This window comes from Sinohyriopsis cumingii, chromosome 3 (assembly GCF_028554795.1).
Source record: "Sinohyriopsis cumingii isolate HCF-2022 chromosome 3, ASM2855479v2, whole genome shotgun sequence".
Classification (NCBI taxonomy): Eukaryota; Metazoa; Mollusca; class Bivalvia; order Unionida; family Unionidae; genus Sinohyriopsis; species Sinohyriopsis cumingii.
The window spans coordinates 20,574,459-20,589,437 of record NC_142963.1 but is presented as its reverse complement, the minus strand read 5'-3'; the positions used below and the strand labels follow the sequence as shown (position 1 = coordinate 20,589,437).

At 35.7% G+C, this 14,979-nt stretch overlaps 1 protein-coding gene across 1 annotated transcript in view; it reads left to right on the top strand.

The window, feature by feature from the left end:
- Positions 1-310: 310 nt before the first annotated feature.
- Positions 311-14,979, top strand: part of LOC149802511 (putative ATP-dependent RNA helicase DDX47) — a 41,905-nt gene continuing 27,236 nt past the window's right edge. Inside the window, exons 1-5 of the mRNA XM_089951755.1 lie at positions 311-414; positions 5,773-5,866; positions 8,927-9,115; positions 9,568-9,639; positions 14,412-14,482. Of these exons, the coding sequence (XP_089807881.1) occupies positions 325-414; positions 5,773-5,866; positions 8,927-9,115; positions 9,568-9,639; positions 14,412-14,482 (516 nt within the window). The 5' untranslated portion in view covers positions 311-324. The remainder of the gene's footprint in view (positions 415-5,772; positions 5,867-8,926; positions 9,116-9,567; positions 9,640-14,411; positions 14,483-14,979) is intronic.

Here is a 14,979-nt window from a genome sequence, read left to right as displayed (position 1 = left end):
GGATGTAAACAAATGTATAGTTGGGCAGTCTCTTATCTTAATCAGCTCAGACATATCAGAAAAACATTGCAAACTTATGAGGCGTCAGTAAATACGGAAGAAAGATTATAAAATGCAATTTCATAACCATCATTATAAAAAATTTGGCAGTCCATTAAATATTTGACAAAATGTAAGTGTGCAAAAGCGAACGAATTATCAATTAAACTGACATTCATAAGCTAGATCACACGCTTTTGCATTGCACAGAAACCGTTTCAGACCATAATGTTGGAAGATATTAAATTTCGGAAGACCGGAAACGGTATAGTGCCAGTTTTCAAAATGGCAGACAAGGAACCTTCGCATGAGGAAAGTGACCATGAATCAACAAATGACGATGGATTGTCTGAGAAAGTTACATTCAAATCATTGGTTAATATGAAAACAATACCCAGTTATATTTTATTCTCGTTCTTTCACTCATTTGTTTGCTACTTATTCCTTTTATGACAAGTACATGCGTTTAATGAGTTAGAGTAACCTATTTTCGTGCAAGTTAAACTCTTATTTCTTAATTACTTTTTTGCGTCATCCCGAAATTCGCAGTAATTGCGACATCAGACTATTTCCCACTTCTGCTTCCATTGTCACTTAATTATCAGAACGTAAATATTTCGTGGTGCTTTTTATTTTAGGAGAAAAACTCATCCTTAAATCAGAACCACTTGAAGCAAGTCATTAACCAAGTTGTTTCGTAGCCAAATGAGTTGTTGTTGTTGTTGTTGTGGGGTTTAACGCCATTTTTCAGCAGACGATAGGCTATACATGGCGGCCAGTATTAATGGTGGAGGAAGAACCCGGGAAAACCCTGGAAAGAACCACCGACTCCACAGGTGCTCGACGCGAGCTTGATGTTGAGAAAAAAAACAATAATCTGAAGGGAAAAAAATCATACAGAGTGACAAAAATACCTTAGATTACCCCCATGACCCATTCTGACATATGACCCTCTCTATCATAATATATCAGAGAGAAGGTACTGAACTTCCAAATACTTTGTTCCACCCATGACCCTTGATTTCCTTCTGCTATTTCCATCTTTAAAGGCACATGTCCATACTTTATGGCATGTTTTACTCCTGATATATTTTTCTATCCATCAAGCCATCATTGACTTTTCTGCATTGTACCCAACTGAAGTTACGGGCTTCGAAATGTGCGATTTTGGTGCATTTTTACCCTGAGACAAGTGCGTGCACATGTGAAAACTGGTGACGGGAGCTACATGTACCATGTTTACAACTCGACGATGCATCCCTTCTTGAATTACATAACAGTGGTAGATACAAAAGAAAGTTTTTACTTACCATTAACTCGATTCAACTTCAGGAATCCTGTTCCATGCGAGAATTAGACATTGTCTTCTTCACTGCACAAACATTGTATACATGCGACTCTATTTTCAAAATAGGTAAACTATGCAGCACACACGTCAATGCCGAAATATGATTGGCTCAAAATGTTATACTTATTATCACATGAGCTCGGACTTGTCTTGGAGTAAAACTTTGCGAAAATCGCATGTTTCGAAACTTCTCATAATAGGTTTTACTGCAGTTTTTTCAGCCATGTTAGTCATAACTGAATAAAACCAAGAAAAATGGCAATATTTGTTGATTTTGGATGACTACAAAAGAAAGGACTTAATAAATTATTTAAACCTGGTTTGAGTTTTCTTCTTTTTTCACTTGCGATGCGAATTTTTATTTTTGTTAATATATATAGATTCTGTTATTCAGTGCATGGAAGTTTTATGGCATGAACAGTTTATTGGATAAAAAAATTGGGTTTATAATTAGAGACGGAGCGGTAAATGTGACAATATGGTATATTTTACCATGTACAATAATGGGTACAAATTGACCATCACATCTGGTACGGATTGACCATGAGCCGGGACACTTAATACCTGTTTTCAGTATTTGCAGCAGTCAGTGGATCAAGTCCGTAGAAGATGAATAAGACGTTATTCGAACATGATTGCAGCTAGCTGCAACCTATCAGTAGCTTTTGAGAAGCAATACAATGTAATTAAAGGAAATAAGGAATGACCAGGGGATATACTCTGTTGTCGAACAGGTTGGCAAAAGGATTCAGTGTCATTTGCATGTGGTGATAATTTATGTATATTGCAAACTGTGAGTGTGAGATGCATTTGGGACTGCTTAGTATTTTAGGGATTATTTATTTGTATAACTTAGTAACTCAGGATGCCTCTACAAGGATACCATTCATCAACTGCAAAGGGCCCACGTAACTTATATCAGTGAAAAATTAAAAATTTACTCTATAAGCACAAAGAATATGGCTAATCTAGCTCTGAAAAACAAAGATTCATATCCAGCTGCATCTGAGGCAGCTACTCTTTGCCCCTATTTCTACTACAGACTAAGAGGGGGGGGGTTCAGTCACCAGAATCTGTCATCAAAACAGACTTATGAAATTTTAAGGTTATATCTGCTCTGAAAAATTTAATGAGAGTTTCTTTTGTTGGGCCCAGTTTTGAGAATTTTGTTTTCAGGAAGGCATTTAAGAAATGGCCTGGGAAAAAATTGAGGTGGATATTTATGAAGTGTCAGTGACATTGTTCTTAAAGACTAAGCAGTATTTTGTATTATCAGTTAGAAAGAAACATTCTTATTCATTCATGCTTTTCATATGCTATACATTGAACTTCACGTGTATATAACGGTATTGTTATATTTGTAAATAATTATTCTTGTGCTTTGAAATGTAATAAAAACATGTAAAAACTGTTTTATTGTCATGTTTATACAGATTAAAAACAGGGCCAGTATAATATTATGCATATATTTAAGTCCCTGTATCATGGTATAAAATGGCTCCTATGGCTGAAAAGTGGCTTCAAATTTTTAAATTTGGCAAATTTCATGGCACAAAGAAAAATATTTTCAAAGGAGGCCCAGGACTGTGTTGACATGGTTCTCAGTATATGAGTACCCTCAAATTTGTATGCTTGGAATTTAAGTTTTATCCATTTCTAATGCATGAAAATTTCATCTTGTTTGTCTTGATTTGAGATGAGGTATCAGTCTTGATTACATTTGATTTGCCTTTGGCATAATTTCCTTCTGAGCTGATGCTGTCTACCAAAAATTGACTATATGCCCAGTGATGGACATTTGTTAGACTACTGTTTACACCTTATTGGCCAATGATATCACCAATGTAGAATCAAAATGAACTGACCAGAACTAATATGTCACACTGAGGTGGGCATAATTGAAGTTAGGTTGGGTTGTTTTGTGATCATCTTTGACGTTTATAATAGATGAAGAGGAATTGGATTTATCTTTGATCAGAATATTGGCATGTTTGATTGCCCAACAATATACATGTGATTCTACCAGTAGTTGAAATTGAAAGATAAAAAATTGTTATAATTATAAATTATAACAATAAATTGATGAATATTTATATGGCTTCCCACCACCTGGAAACTTGATTGCCAACCTTGCCTATTATATATCCCACAATGAACTGCACACAGCAGGGCCCCAAAACACAGACCTCACTATAAGAAAGTTACAAAGAGACTTCCAAATATTAAGAAGTTATGCCATCCCTGCTAGACATCGAGACAACCATGGGGAGAGGCAACTTGGCTGTTTAGTTCTGAGGCTTGCTACAAAACCCACTACTGCTGCAAAAGAATCTGAGATGGATATTCACCAAACTTAGTGGACATCCATCGTATGTAGTGGGCATCATCTGTTCATTTTGGACACTTAATCCCTTGCCCCTCTCCCAACATCCACAATATTGAGTGGACAATCCACAATTTGCAATGGGTACACTGCCGGAGTGGCTAGGTTGTATTTAAAAAAGCAACTTGGTTGGTTGGTCGGTACATCTATTAATGCCACTTTTAATACACTTTTGGCTATTTTTTGAGGAAATGTAAGCTATGTGCCTTTTCCAAGGACAGCTGACCTGGTTGGGTTTTGAATCTGCGACCCATGGATTATGACTGACATTCAGTCAGCTAAGCTGCTACCACTGGCACCTGTTCCTGTCAGTAAGAAATAAGACCTTTCGATAACACCCACATCATGTATCCCAGTGAACACAAGGTGCCTAACAAGCATTAGAACCTGATTCTTTACCAGTTATATTAAAATTCTCTTATACTTTGGACAGCTTTAACCACTCCTATTTTCAGTGTATGGTGAGATTCCAAACCTTTACCCTGTTTGTGATTTACCGTAATCATTTTTCTGATCATGGGCACTTTAATGTAGAGTTTCTCAATTGCTTCCTGTCTTGCTTGCTTGGATCTATTAAAAAGCTGTACACTTCTGGTATGTCACACAATGAATACATTAGGCAATACACTGCTGGTATTTTGTACAGTGTATAGACTACATACTTCTAATATGTCACACAGTGAATATGCTACTTTTAGTTATGATTTGTTGTAAGGGTTTACACTAATAGTACTTCCCATTCCAGGTTAAACAATAATCACCTGTTGTGTTGATTGGAAGAAAGGGAGTGTGTGTTATTAATAGTTTTCCATATTGTACTGTTAGAATGAAGTTACTATGGTTACTGTAGCTACTCAGAGCAATGTTTTAGTACTTTAAGGGAGTTTGATCATTTCATTACTGTTGAGAATGAGCAACTTAACTATCTTAGCTTTTTTTAAGAACTTAATAGCTCGTGTGTCACATTGTCACATTATGCAAAAGAACGAAACTTTTTTTAGTATATGATCATCAATAATCATTGGTATCATCTGTTCCATTTAAATCCTAACTTTATGACATGGCATTTTTTTGTTGTTAATATAAGCAATTCTTTTTTTCTGTATTTATATATGTCTTACTGGCTTGGTCTTTTGTGATATAATTTGTTGGTGACAAGTTAAAAGAATCAGTTTTCGATATCAAAGAGTCCACAAGATGGACAGTTCTACAAGATGGACAGGCCTACAGCATTGTAGAAGGTCATCTGAATATCCTGGTTGCACACAGAGAGCTCTTTTATGCCATTTCTTGTTTTACATATTTTCATCAAATTTCTGACATGAATTTGAGCAAAATCATTGATCCACTGCTGGCATAAAGCATAATTTGACAAGTAAATAGAATTGTTTAAAATTTCATGTTGCCTGCTTTGTGAAAGAAAATTAATTATACCACACTGTGAAAATGGAATGTCTTTCTAATTTTACTCTCAAAAAAGTTAAGGTATTCAGCTCAGCCTTTTCAAAATTTGCATGGCTTGATGCACACAATTATTCATTTACCTTCTGCCCAAACTTATGTGCCATTTGTTACAAAAAAGTTCTCTATTCAAAACAGAAGCACCCCTTTTAAATTTTCCTGTTGAATGATTGAGATGAAGTTTCATTCAGAAACTTGAACTTTTGACCTTAGGAATACGTGGTAGATTGGTTGTAAGCTTTAAAAATTCAGCAATTTTGGAGGATACAACATTACAACCAGTCTATGATTTATTGAAGTGGGGAGGGGGATCTTTTAGAAGCATCTCCCAAGTGATTGGGGGAGTAGCTCCTGCATAGAATTCATTTTCCCAAAATATAAAAAATTTAAATACATTTAGTGAAAGTGAGGACTTAGCGTTGGAGGGAGATGTTCATTTGAAGCGTATGGCTTTAAAGACTAAATGTTTTGCTGTTTAATGTCAATTTTATTCAAATTGGTAACAATAACTACATTTCTGTTATCTGAAACTTTTTTGCAGGGTGTAGCTGATGTTTTATGTGAAGCATGTGAATTGCTAAAATGGAAAGAACCTACAAAGATCCAAAAGGAATCAATCCCATTAGCCTTTCAAGGTAATCAGAAATTGTGTGTACTCTTCCATAATATTCAGATTATTTATTGACTATCTCTAACCTAACCCACCTTCATCTCAGGTTATAATTTAAAATATTTTACTTTGTATTTCTTCGTGAGTGGGCAAAAATATAAGCTGATAAAATTAATTTTATTGGAATTTTTTACCATTTACTATCATTATCTAAAATGCAATCCAAGAGTTTGGGAATAAGAAGAATTATGACATTTTTCAGTAAGTTATTACAGTAAAACCTGTTATGAGAGACAGCCCCGTTTGCCAACAAAAAGAGGTCTCTCAAGACAGGTGGTCTCTTAGCAGATTTGTACAAAAAGACCAGTTTCCAAGGTCTATTTTCAGAACAATTTCAAGAAAAATAACAACAATCATTGTACATATATTCTACTCTTTATTAATAGTTCTTGCTAAAATATTGTATGCATTCATCTGAAAACAAAATTATTTAGCAATAAAGATATACTTCTATCATTAAACATGAAATCACATTTACATTTGAAGATCACATATTGTAGCATATGAAATCTTTTCTGAATTACTTGTTTTCCTTTATAACAACTTAAATTTGTATTACCGATGTTTAAACCACTTTTTTGCAAGTGATCTGCTCTTTTTCACTTCTTTCAGTTACAATAATTATTTTCTCCAGCCTTAAAATTTGTCTCTTTTTAGTTGGAGGTTCATCCATTGTTATTAAGGTTCTAGGTGTTAAAATTATTAGAGCTTAATTGTAATATGAAACATAAAGACGGTTTTGACTGGGAAAATATGAAAAATCTATATACATCACTCCCTCGATAACTCGTGCCCTGATAACTCGCGAACCCACTTATAACGCGGCGTCAGGCATGGATCCCATTTTTTAAACCCGAATACCCCAAATATTTATCCCTATTTGTCGAACTTGAAGAAAATTGTGATCAAAATTGGTAACGGAAACTTTGATGTATCACTCGTTTTATCGTTGAAAATGATAGGTAGGACCTGGAAATTTTAGTCAACACTATGAAATATCAAGTTTAAAAATAGCTCATTTTTCTTTCCAAACGACATTCCTAGTACCCCGCAATTAACGATATGTAAGGAAATTTAGATCAATGAAAATGTCACTTACGCCGAGTGGAGGCAGTACCGTAATAAATAAATACAAATTAAATAATTTTTTTATCAATTGAAATTTGTGTTCTAGTGCCATCTTTTAGTTCCTTTTAAGTGTAATTGTCATAAATGCAATGTGTCCTGTTGTAATTAAACGTAAAATGCGTAAATCTACCGTAATAGCTATGTCCGCGAGCGTTTCTCTGAGAACCTAATTAAGTGCCAACCATGTTTTGATAATTGAATTGCGGAATTATTTTTTATATTGTTGCACTGAATTAAAAGCTGGCCTCCTTTGTATTATCACGTTAATTATGTCTTTTGAATTTAAAAAAATGGAAGTGGAATAAAAGAAAAGTTAAAAGGCACAAAAATCGGACTAACTTAAAATCTAGTGGCCTCAGTTGTATGTCGAGCGAACTCACTTCATTTGATCAATCGAACACTGTAATAAACGTTATTGTGTATGTAACAGAAACTACCTTAAAAAACCGACTCTTTCATAACTGTGATCAAAGATAACAAGTCAGCCAAGCGAAATGAATACTTCGTAAAATATCAAGCTTGATTTCACCAATACGGACCATTGTGGGCAAGCGAGGTTCAGAGAATTCATGAACTGGCATTTAGAGATATCCTCAGGGATGATAAGGAGTTTCATTATTACTTCCACTGAAATCACAACATTAACATTGTACTAACTGAACAATAAAAAATTGAGTTTCAGCGTAGACGTGTCACGAAAAAGTGTCGCGTGTTTTTGAAAAAAAGAAATCTTGTTTGGTGGTGTATCAACAGTTAGTTTAGTTCCCAAATTATGGACTACCGATTTGGCAAGATACTATTAAACACCATTACGGGAACCAGACTCATCAAGAAAACAAAAAGCAGTGACGTAATACACAGATTTTTCACGTACACGTGATGTTTATTCAAACCAGTTGGAATGATCTTTCATATGTTGGATATTTTGGAAAAAAATGTTATTTTAACAGAATAACAAACAACTTCATTAGAAAAAGTGCATTATTAAAAGTTATTATCGACGTGATTGTAAAATGAGGATTCAGTCATTAAACAGCCCAGTTCCCTAACGCCGCCTCCCCCCCCCCCCCCCCCCGCCCCCAGTTTTCTCGATTTTAAAGCAATTTTTTTCAACTTTTTGGAGGTCCCTCTGTAACTCACCTCGTTTATTGTGAGGTCTATGTTTGTGGACCCCGTTGTGCGCAAGTTATCGAGGTAGAGGTGTATGTGCATTGCATATCTAACAATTAATGAAATAAAAAGAAACAATTATCTCATCCAGAAACAAAACCATTTTCTCAGAGACAAAAGTAAATGGCTTCATTCAAAAGATGACATACAGGGATTAAATCCATAAGCAAAGTGTGTAACCTGGTCACACCAACTTGAATAGACGACAGCTTTGTGATTGGGATGTAATCACTTAACATCAGGGGGAAATACAACAAACATCACAAGTCTTGAACACTATCAATTGAATCCCGCAAACGATTCTCTTTTGCTGGTTTAATGCACAATGATCTTTTTCACCCCCAGCAATACGGATCAACTCTATAAACAAACAATATACGTGGCCACTATGTCAACTTTGGCACTACAACGGCAATTTGTGACATGTACATTAGCCTCGTTTACGGACTGTAGCATCTATCACCGGTAGCAGCAATCCCTTTTCTTTTCAATATTCCTTTTATATCTGGTTTTGTTCAGAACAATCATGACTAATCAAGCGGGTGTTATTACAAACCTTGGATTACAAGACCAGTGTTTTATAACAAACCTTGGATTACAAGACCAGTGTTCTACCATCTGACCTACTGCAGCTCCCTTTAAAATGCGAGTGTACACATTACAAGGATGTTTATATATATCTTGTATCCTCTGTCGATATATATTTTTTTTGTTGTTATTGTTTTAGGTCAAGACATAATAGGACTCGCTGAGACAGGTTCTGGTAAGACTGGAGCATTTGCGATCCCAATATTACAGGCTCTTTTGGACAACCCACAGCGACTCTTTGCCCTTGTATTAACCCCAACTAGGGAGTTGGCCTTCCAAATCTCAGAGCAGTTCGAGGCCCTAGGCTCATCTATTGGTGTCAAATCTGGTAAACATTTATAGCATCACAATGCAATTTTTTTTCACGCTTTTCTAACAAAAGAAGGCAAAGCATACATTTTTTAGTCTGCTTAGTCACCCAGTTCACCTGGTAGCTTAACTCTGAGTATTAAATAATGCAGAGAAAAAGAAATCAAAATTGAGATCAATATTTGATCTGATAATTATAGTCTAGTAACACTGAATATTACCTTCCTGGCTCATCTGTTGTTTATAGTAGCTTGTACTTGAAGCTTTTATGCACTCAGTACTTACAGAATCCTCACAAAATTTTGTACCTTATTGACTTGAAAATAAATGACTTTTTCATGACAAGTATCAAGTAAAATTGTTTAAACTATTTTGTTAATGTGTGCTTGAATCAAGTATAATTTTGTTAATGTGTGCTTGAATAATGTATAATTTTGTTTTTTTGTAATTTGTACTGAATTTTATTTTCAGCTGTGATAGTAGGAGGTATTGACATGATGACCCAAGCATTGATGCTGGCCAAGAAACCACATGTTGTCATCGGTAAATAAACAGTTGCCTACTGCCATTAGATCTAATATTTCAAAATAATGTATTGATCTCACTTGTAGAAATCAGATTGATTTAGTGTATTGAAAAATATATGATAGGTACCTTTTGTTATGCAGCAATACTCATAAAACTGGACTCCCATTCACCGTTCAAGGCTGCAGAAGTGGTTGTTGTTGTTCTAGGGTTTGACGCCATTTTTCAGCACAAGATGGCAGTGATCCGTAACGGTGAGTGCTTTAGACCACTCTGCTACTTGGGGCCCCCTCTGCAGAAGTGGTAAACTTATCTGTGGATATGTAGTTTTACAAGACACAGCATGTTTTACTATAAATTTAATTGCTTTCTGTAATAAAGCTTTGTAGCCATTTGCTAGTATATTATGACTGCCTCTTGTATTTACCATCCAAATATTGGTATCTTAAAAAGAAAAATATTTCTTGCATAGAAATAGTCAACTGAGCTAGTAGAGGTTTTATTTGTGTTATGTGTTTAATTGATTGATAAATTAATAAATTAACTAATTAATTACTAACAGTAATATAAGGCCTTTTCTTTTAATGGGAATACTGTGGCAGTAAGCACTATTAGATCAAACAGACTGATTTAAAGTAATCCATTAATACATGAATGAAGATAAACTTTAAATTCTATATTAACAAGGTTTCCTAAAATTAGTATAATTAAAATACACAATATACATTATACATTAATCCTTTTCTTTGTTTTTTATTTGTGGTCACCACATTAATTCAGGTGATACCACTTTTTACATATTAATGACACATGGTAATATCAGAGGCTGATGAAAATTCTAAATGATTGATTTGTGTTTTAAAGTAACCAAGAGATGTGCTGTAAGAAACCTTTTCATTACATGTTAATCTGCCACTGGAATAATGTATTAATATGTTAATTATATTCATGATGTTACTGTATTCAAGGATTCCTTTAATTTTTTCACTTTTGAAAGTCCTATACTTAAATGATTGGAACTTTGGAAGTCCCATACCATATGCATAGAAGTCTAATCTTTTTACTTCCCAGAAGATTTTAGAAATTTATTTTAGAATAGCAGTTATCCTTATGGAGGCATTCAACGATGTGCTATCAGCATCTGGATGGAAGAGGAGATGCCAGACAACCTCCACAACGCATCAGTTGTGATCTTCTATAAGAATAAAGGCACATTTGCGGACTGCAGTAACTACAGAGGCATCTCCTTGCTCTCCATAGCTGGCAAAATATTTTCATCATTCTCAACAGGCTTATTGTGGCATTGTCAGAAGATAACCTCCCCAAGTCTCAGTGTGGTTTTTGCCCCAAGCCATAGCACCATAGACATAATCTTTGTAGTGAGACAAGTCCAAGAGAAGTGCCTTGAGCAGAACATAAATCAGTATGCCATCTTCATGGACCTGACAAAGGCTTTCAATACAGTCAACAGAGAATACACTGTGGGTAGTATTCAAGTTGTTCAGTTGTCTTCAGACGTTTACCAAACTCATCTGGCTCTTTCACGATGATCTGACTGGAGAGATTATCTCTGATGGTGAACTCCGATAGGGCTGTGTACTCGCTCTGGTACTGTTCAACCTCTTCTTCACACAGGTACTGTTCCATGCCATCCATGACCTTGACCTTGGTATCTACATTAGATAATGCCTGGATGGATTAGTGTTTGATCTCCGTCGCCTTGCTGCAAAAACCAAGACGCTAGACTCATCAATGAAGCACTCTTTGCAGATGACTGTGCCCTCATGGCCTATGAAGAGACTCACCTACAGGCAATTGTGGACAGGTTCTTTGAAGCCTCCAGTCTATTTGGACTCACAATTAGCCTAGGAATGACGGAAGTTCTCTTCCAGCCTGCCCCAAAACACTGTCCCTTCACAACCCCGCATCACCATTGGTGACACGCAGCTGAAGAATGTGGACAGTTTCAGATACCTAGGCAGCACAATATCCAGTGATGGCAAGGATCCAGAAAGCCAGTCAAGCACTTGGATGACTCCGAACCAAGGTCTTGCAGCACAAGGACATATGCCTGTCAACAAAGATAAAAGTGTACAATGCAGTTATCCTCATGTCTCTCTTGTATGGCTGTGAAACGTGAACTGTCTACCGAAGGCATATCAGTCAGTTGGAACAATTCCACCAGCATTCCCTGAGATCCATCATGCGGATCAAGTGGCAGGACCGAATCCCCAACCAGGAAGTCCTTGATAGAGCCAACACAACAAGCATCGAAGCCAAACTAATCCAGGCCCAGCTTTGTTGGACTGGCCATGTCATCTGCATGGGTCAAAACAGAATCTCAAAGCAGCTGTTCTTTGGTGAACTATCCCAGGGCAACCAAAACCACAATCTCAAGACACACATCAAATGGGAAGACCTTCAACCCCACCAGCTTGAGCTCACTGCCTCAGACAGAAGTCACACTGAAGTGAGCCCTGACCAGAAAAGTCAGTTCCACCTTTGATGCTGACTGCTGCCAGCATCTTGCTGCAGCTCGTGACAGACGTCACAGAGCTGTGTCCCAGCCACCCCCAACCACTGGTGTCCCATGCCCCACCTGCATCCGCCTGTGTGTGTCGGAATTTGGACTCTGGAGCCACATGTGTGCCCACCATCGTTGATATTGCACAACTGGTCTTCCTTGGCTCGAAAGACTACCAAGAGAAGTAGAGAGATCCTTATGTGTGTGTATGTAATATATTGACAGTGAAACCCCACAAAATCAAAAATCCTTGAGACAAAATTTATTTTTTATTTTTTAGAGGTCTTCAGTTTACTGATGGTTTTCTATATTTAAAAAAAATGTCTTTCTATAAGTGCTTATATGACTTGAAAGAGAGAGCATTTGTACATGTTTGTGTGTAAGAGTAAAAAAAAATGAAGAATTTAAAGTTGTTATTTTAACATTTACTGAAACAGTTTATGTTCCTTCCAAAAATCAAATCCAGTCACTTGAATAAAGACAAATGTTCCACATAGAAATACAGTCCTTGTCTCAAGAAGATACTTTGATAACTGTACTATATAAGTCCACTAGAATTAAAATGATAATCCGTAGTAATTATATATTCTATAATTCATGCCATTCCTACACCAAATATTTTCATAGTTTCTTCAATGTAGGATTCATCCACATGTATCAGATTAATTGTATCCTTTATTGATCTGATGATTGCATATGATGCTAGTATCCAGCCATGTGTTTCTGAAACTGGATTACATTAATACTCATCAAAAATAAAACATCTAAAAGAATTCAGTTAAGGATCAGAAACATCAGGTTTGTTAACAATTATTTGATAATGCAAAGCTGTAAAAGCCAACATGTTTTTTAGTATTTTGTATTGAACCCCAATAAATTCTAACACAGTCTGTCTGACTTTAAAGCCTACAAGATATATAATGGATTTCACTAATGTACATTAGAAATTCAAAATTTAAAGTGTGAGGATCCAAAGTTTTCAAGTTTTTAATTTTGCATTCACCAGAATGAAACCAGGGGAGTATATTGAAAATGGAGAGATGTTGAGTATTTGAGTGAAATTTTACATTTTATTGTATTTCTGTATTTCTTCCCATCTTATCCCCCCCCCCCCCCCCGCACAGGTATGTCCATTTGTCTGTCCATAAACTTTTTCATTTCTTGGACATAACTCAGAAATGCAAACCGTTACGATTTTGCCACAAGTGTTACAAAATTGACCCATAAAATGCAGACTTATGGCATAAAAGCAAAAACTAAGAAACTATTGTTGCTGAAAAATCTGGATAATTGGTTCATCTTTGATTCGAATCTAGGTTGCGTATTACAATTTGTTTAATTAGTCATGGAACCAGACTAACTTTACAGAAGTACCTCAGATGCTTTAAATTGCACATATTTTTTCATGCAAAGCATCTGCATGTCAAACTGTTGATCATAGATTTTTTTAAAATGACATCCAGCAAGCAATGCATGTTAAAGACGAAAGGGAAAATAAGCTTTTCTAAAACTGTTAATAATCAATACAGAAGAATAAAAAGGAATATTCAGATTCTTGTGAATAAAAGCAGGAATAGTCACTATTATGTTTATTAGACATAACATGCCAATTTGAGTATGTCTCATTGTGGGAGATATGATTGCCATCGTCATTGGAAATGGACAAAAAGTCCAAGAATTACGTCAGGTTGAGAGATGAAACAAGCCATTGACCTGCATAGGGTTTGGAACTCAAGTTTGTGCAACTGTATTAGTGGTAAATAAGGTCTACATGTACTTTACAAACTTTTGAGTTGAACATAATGTTTTCTGTACCAGCATGTTTTGAATACCCAACTTTTAAATACGTTTTCCAGCTTTCCAATAGCATCCAGTTATTTACACCTTACTGAAAACTCGTAAAACTTATGGAAAAAGTCAACTACCCTACTAAGACAGTCTCATCAAGGTTGGCAGGCCTGCATAACTCTCAGACATTTGAGGCATTTCACCCAAACTCGATCCACATTTCAGGCAAGGTGTGTAGAGATTCCATTTGACACTTAGACTTTTAAACATTCAACATTTAGTATGTTACCATGGAAACAAATTATGGCATCAGTAGTATAAAATTTGAGAGTGCATGACCATAGGGTACTTGCATAAGTAGTATCAAAGTTTGGGATTCTGGACTAAAGGGTGCTTACAGTAGAAGTCTTTACATAATATGGGAAAGGGGGGAGATGTGTCATTTCTAGATGATTATTGTTTTCTTTTGTTTTATTAGCCACACCTGGAAGACTTGTTGACCATTTGGAGAACACAAAGGGATTCAGTCTCAGATCCTTAAAATTTCTGGTAGGTACAACAAAGTAGAATGAAATTGTAACTTATTTGATGTGATTCCAAAATTTGTAATGACATTTCTTTCTTTTTCATTCAGAATCTTGAAAACCTAATTATTAATTACAAAAGGGTATCTTGTCTTGAGTATATGCCTATATAAGTGGTTGGCCCATGTAACCAAATTCTTGGTCAAGTATAATACAGTAGTATCTCAGTAGTTTACCAAAGAAACGAAGTGTAAGAGAATCATAGTTTGATCTGGTCTTTAAAAAACAGTTGAAGTGATTCAGGGTTTCAAGCATACTGTATTATGGCCAACAGAATTTTACTGTAATTTTGTAGTGTTAACAGGTGATCTGTAGGATTTCACAAATGTAATTCTAAGGGCAAATTTCTTTATCAGCTATGTTATCTGATCACATTAGGAAGGATTACTCTGCTATTACTAAATCCAGCTCTCTGTCCATATAGCATGTAGTCAAAGGGAAGCAACTCTAACAGGTTACTAG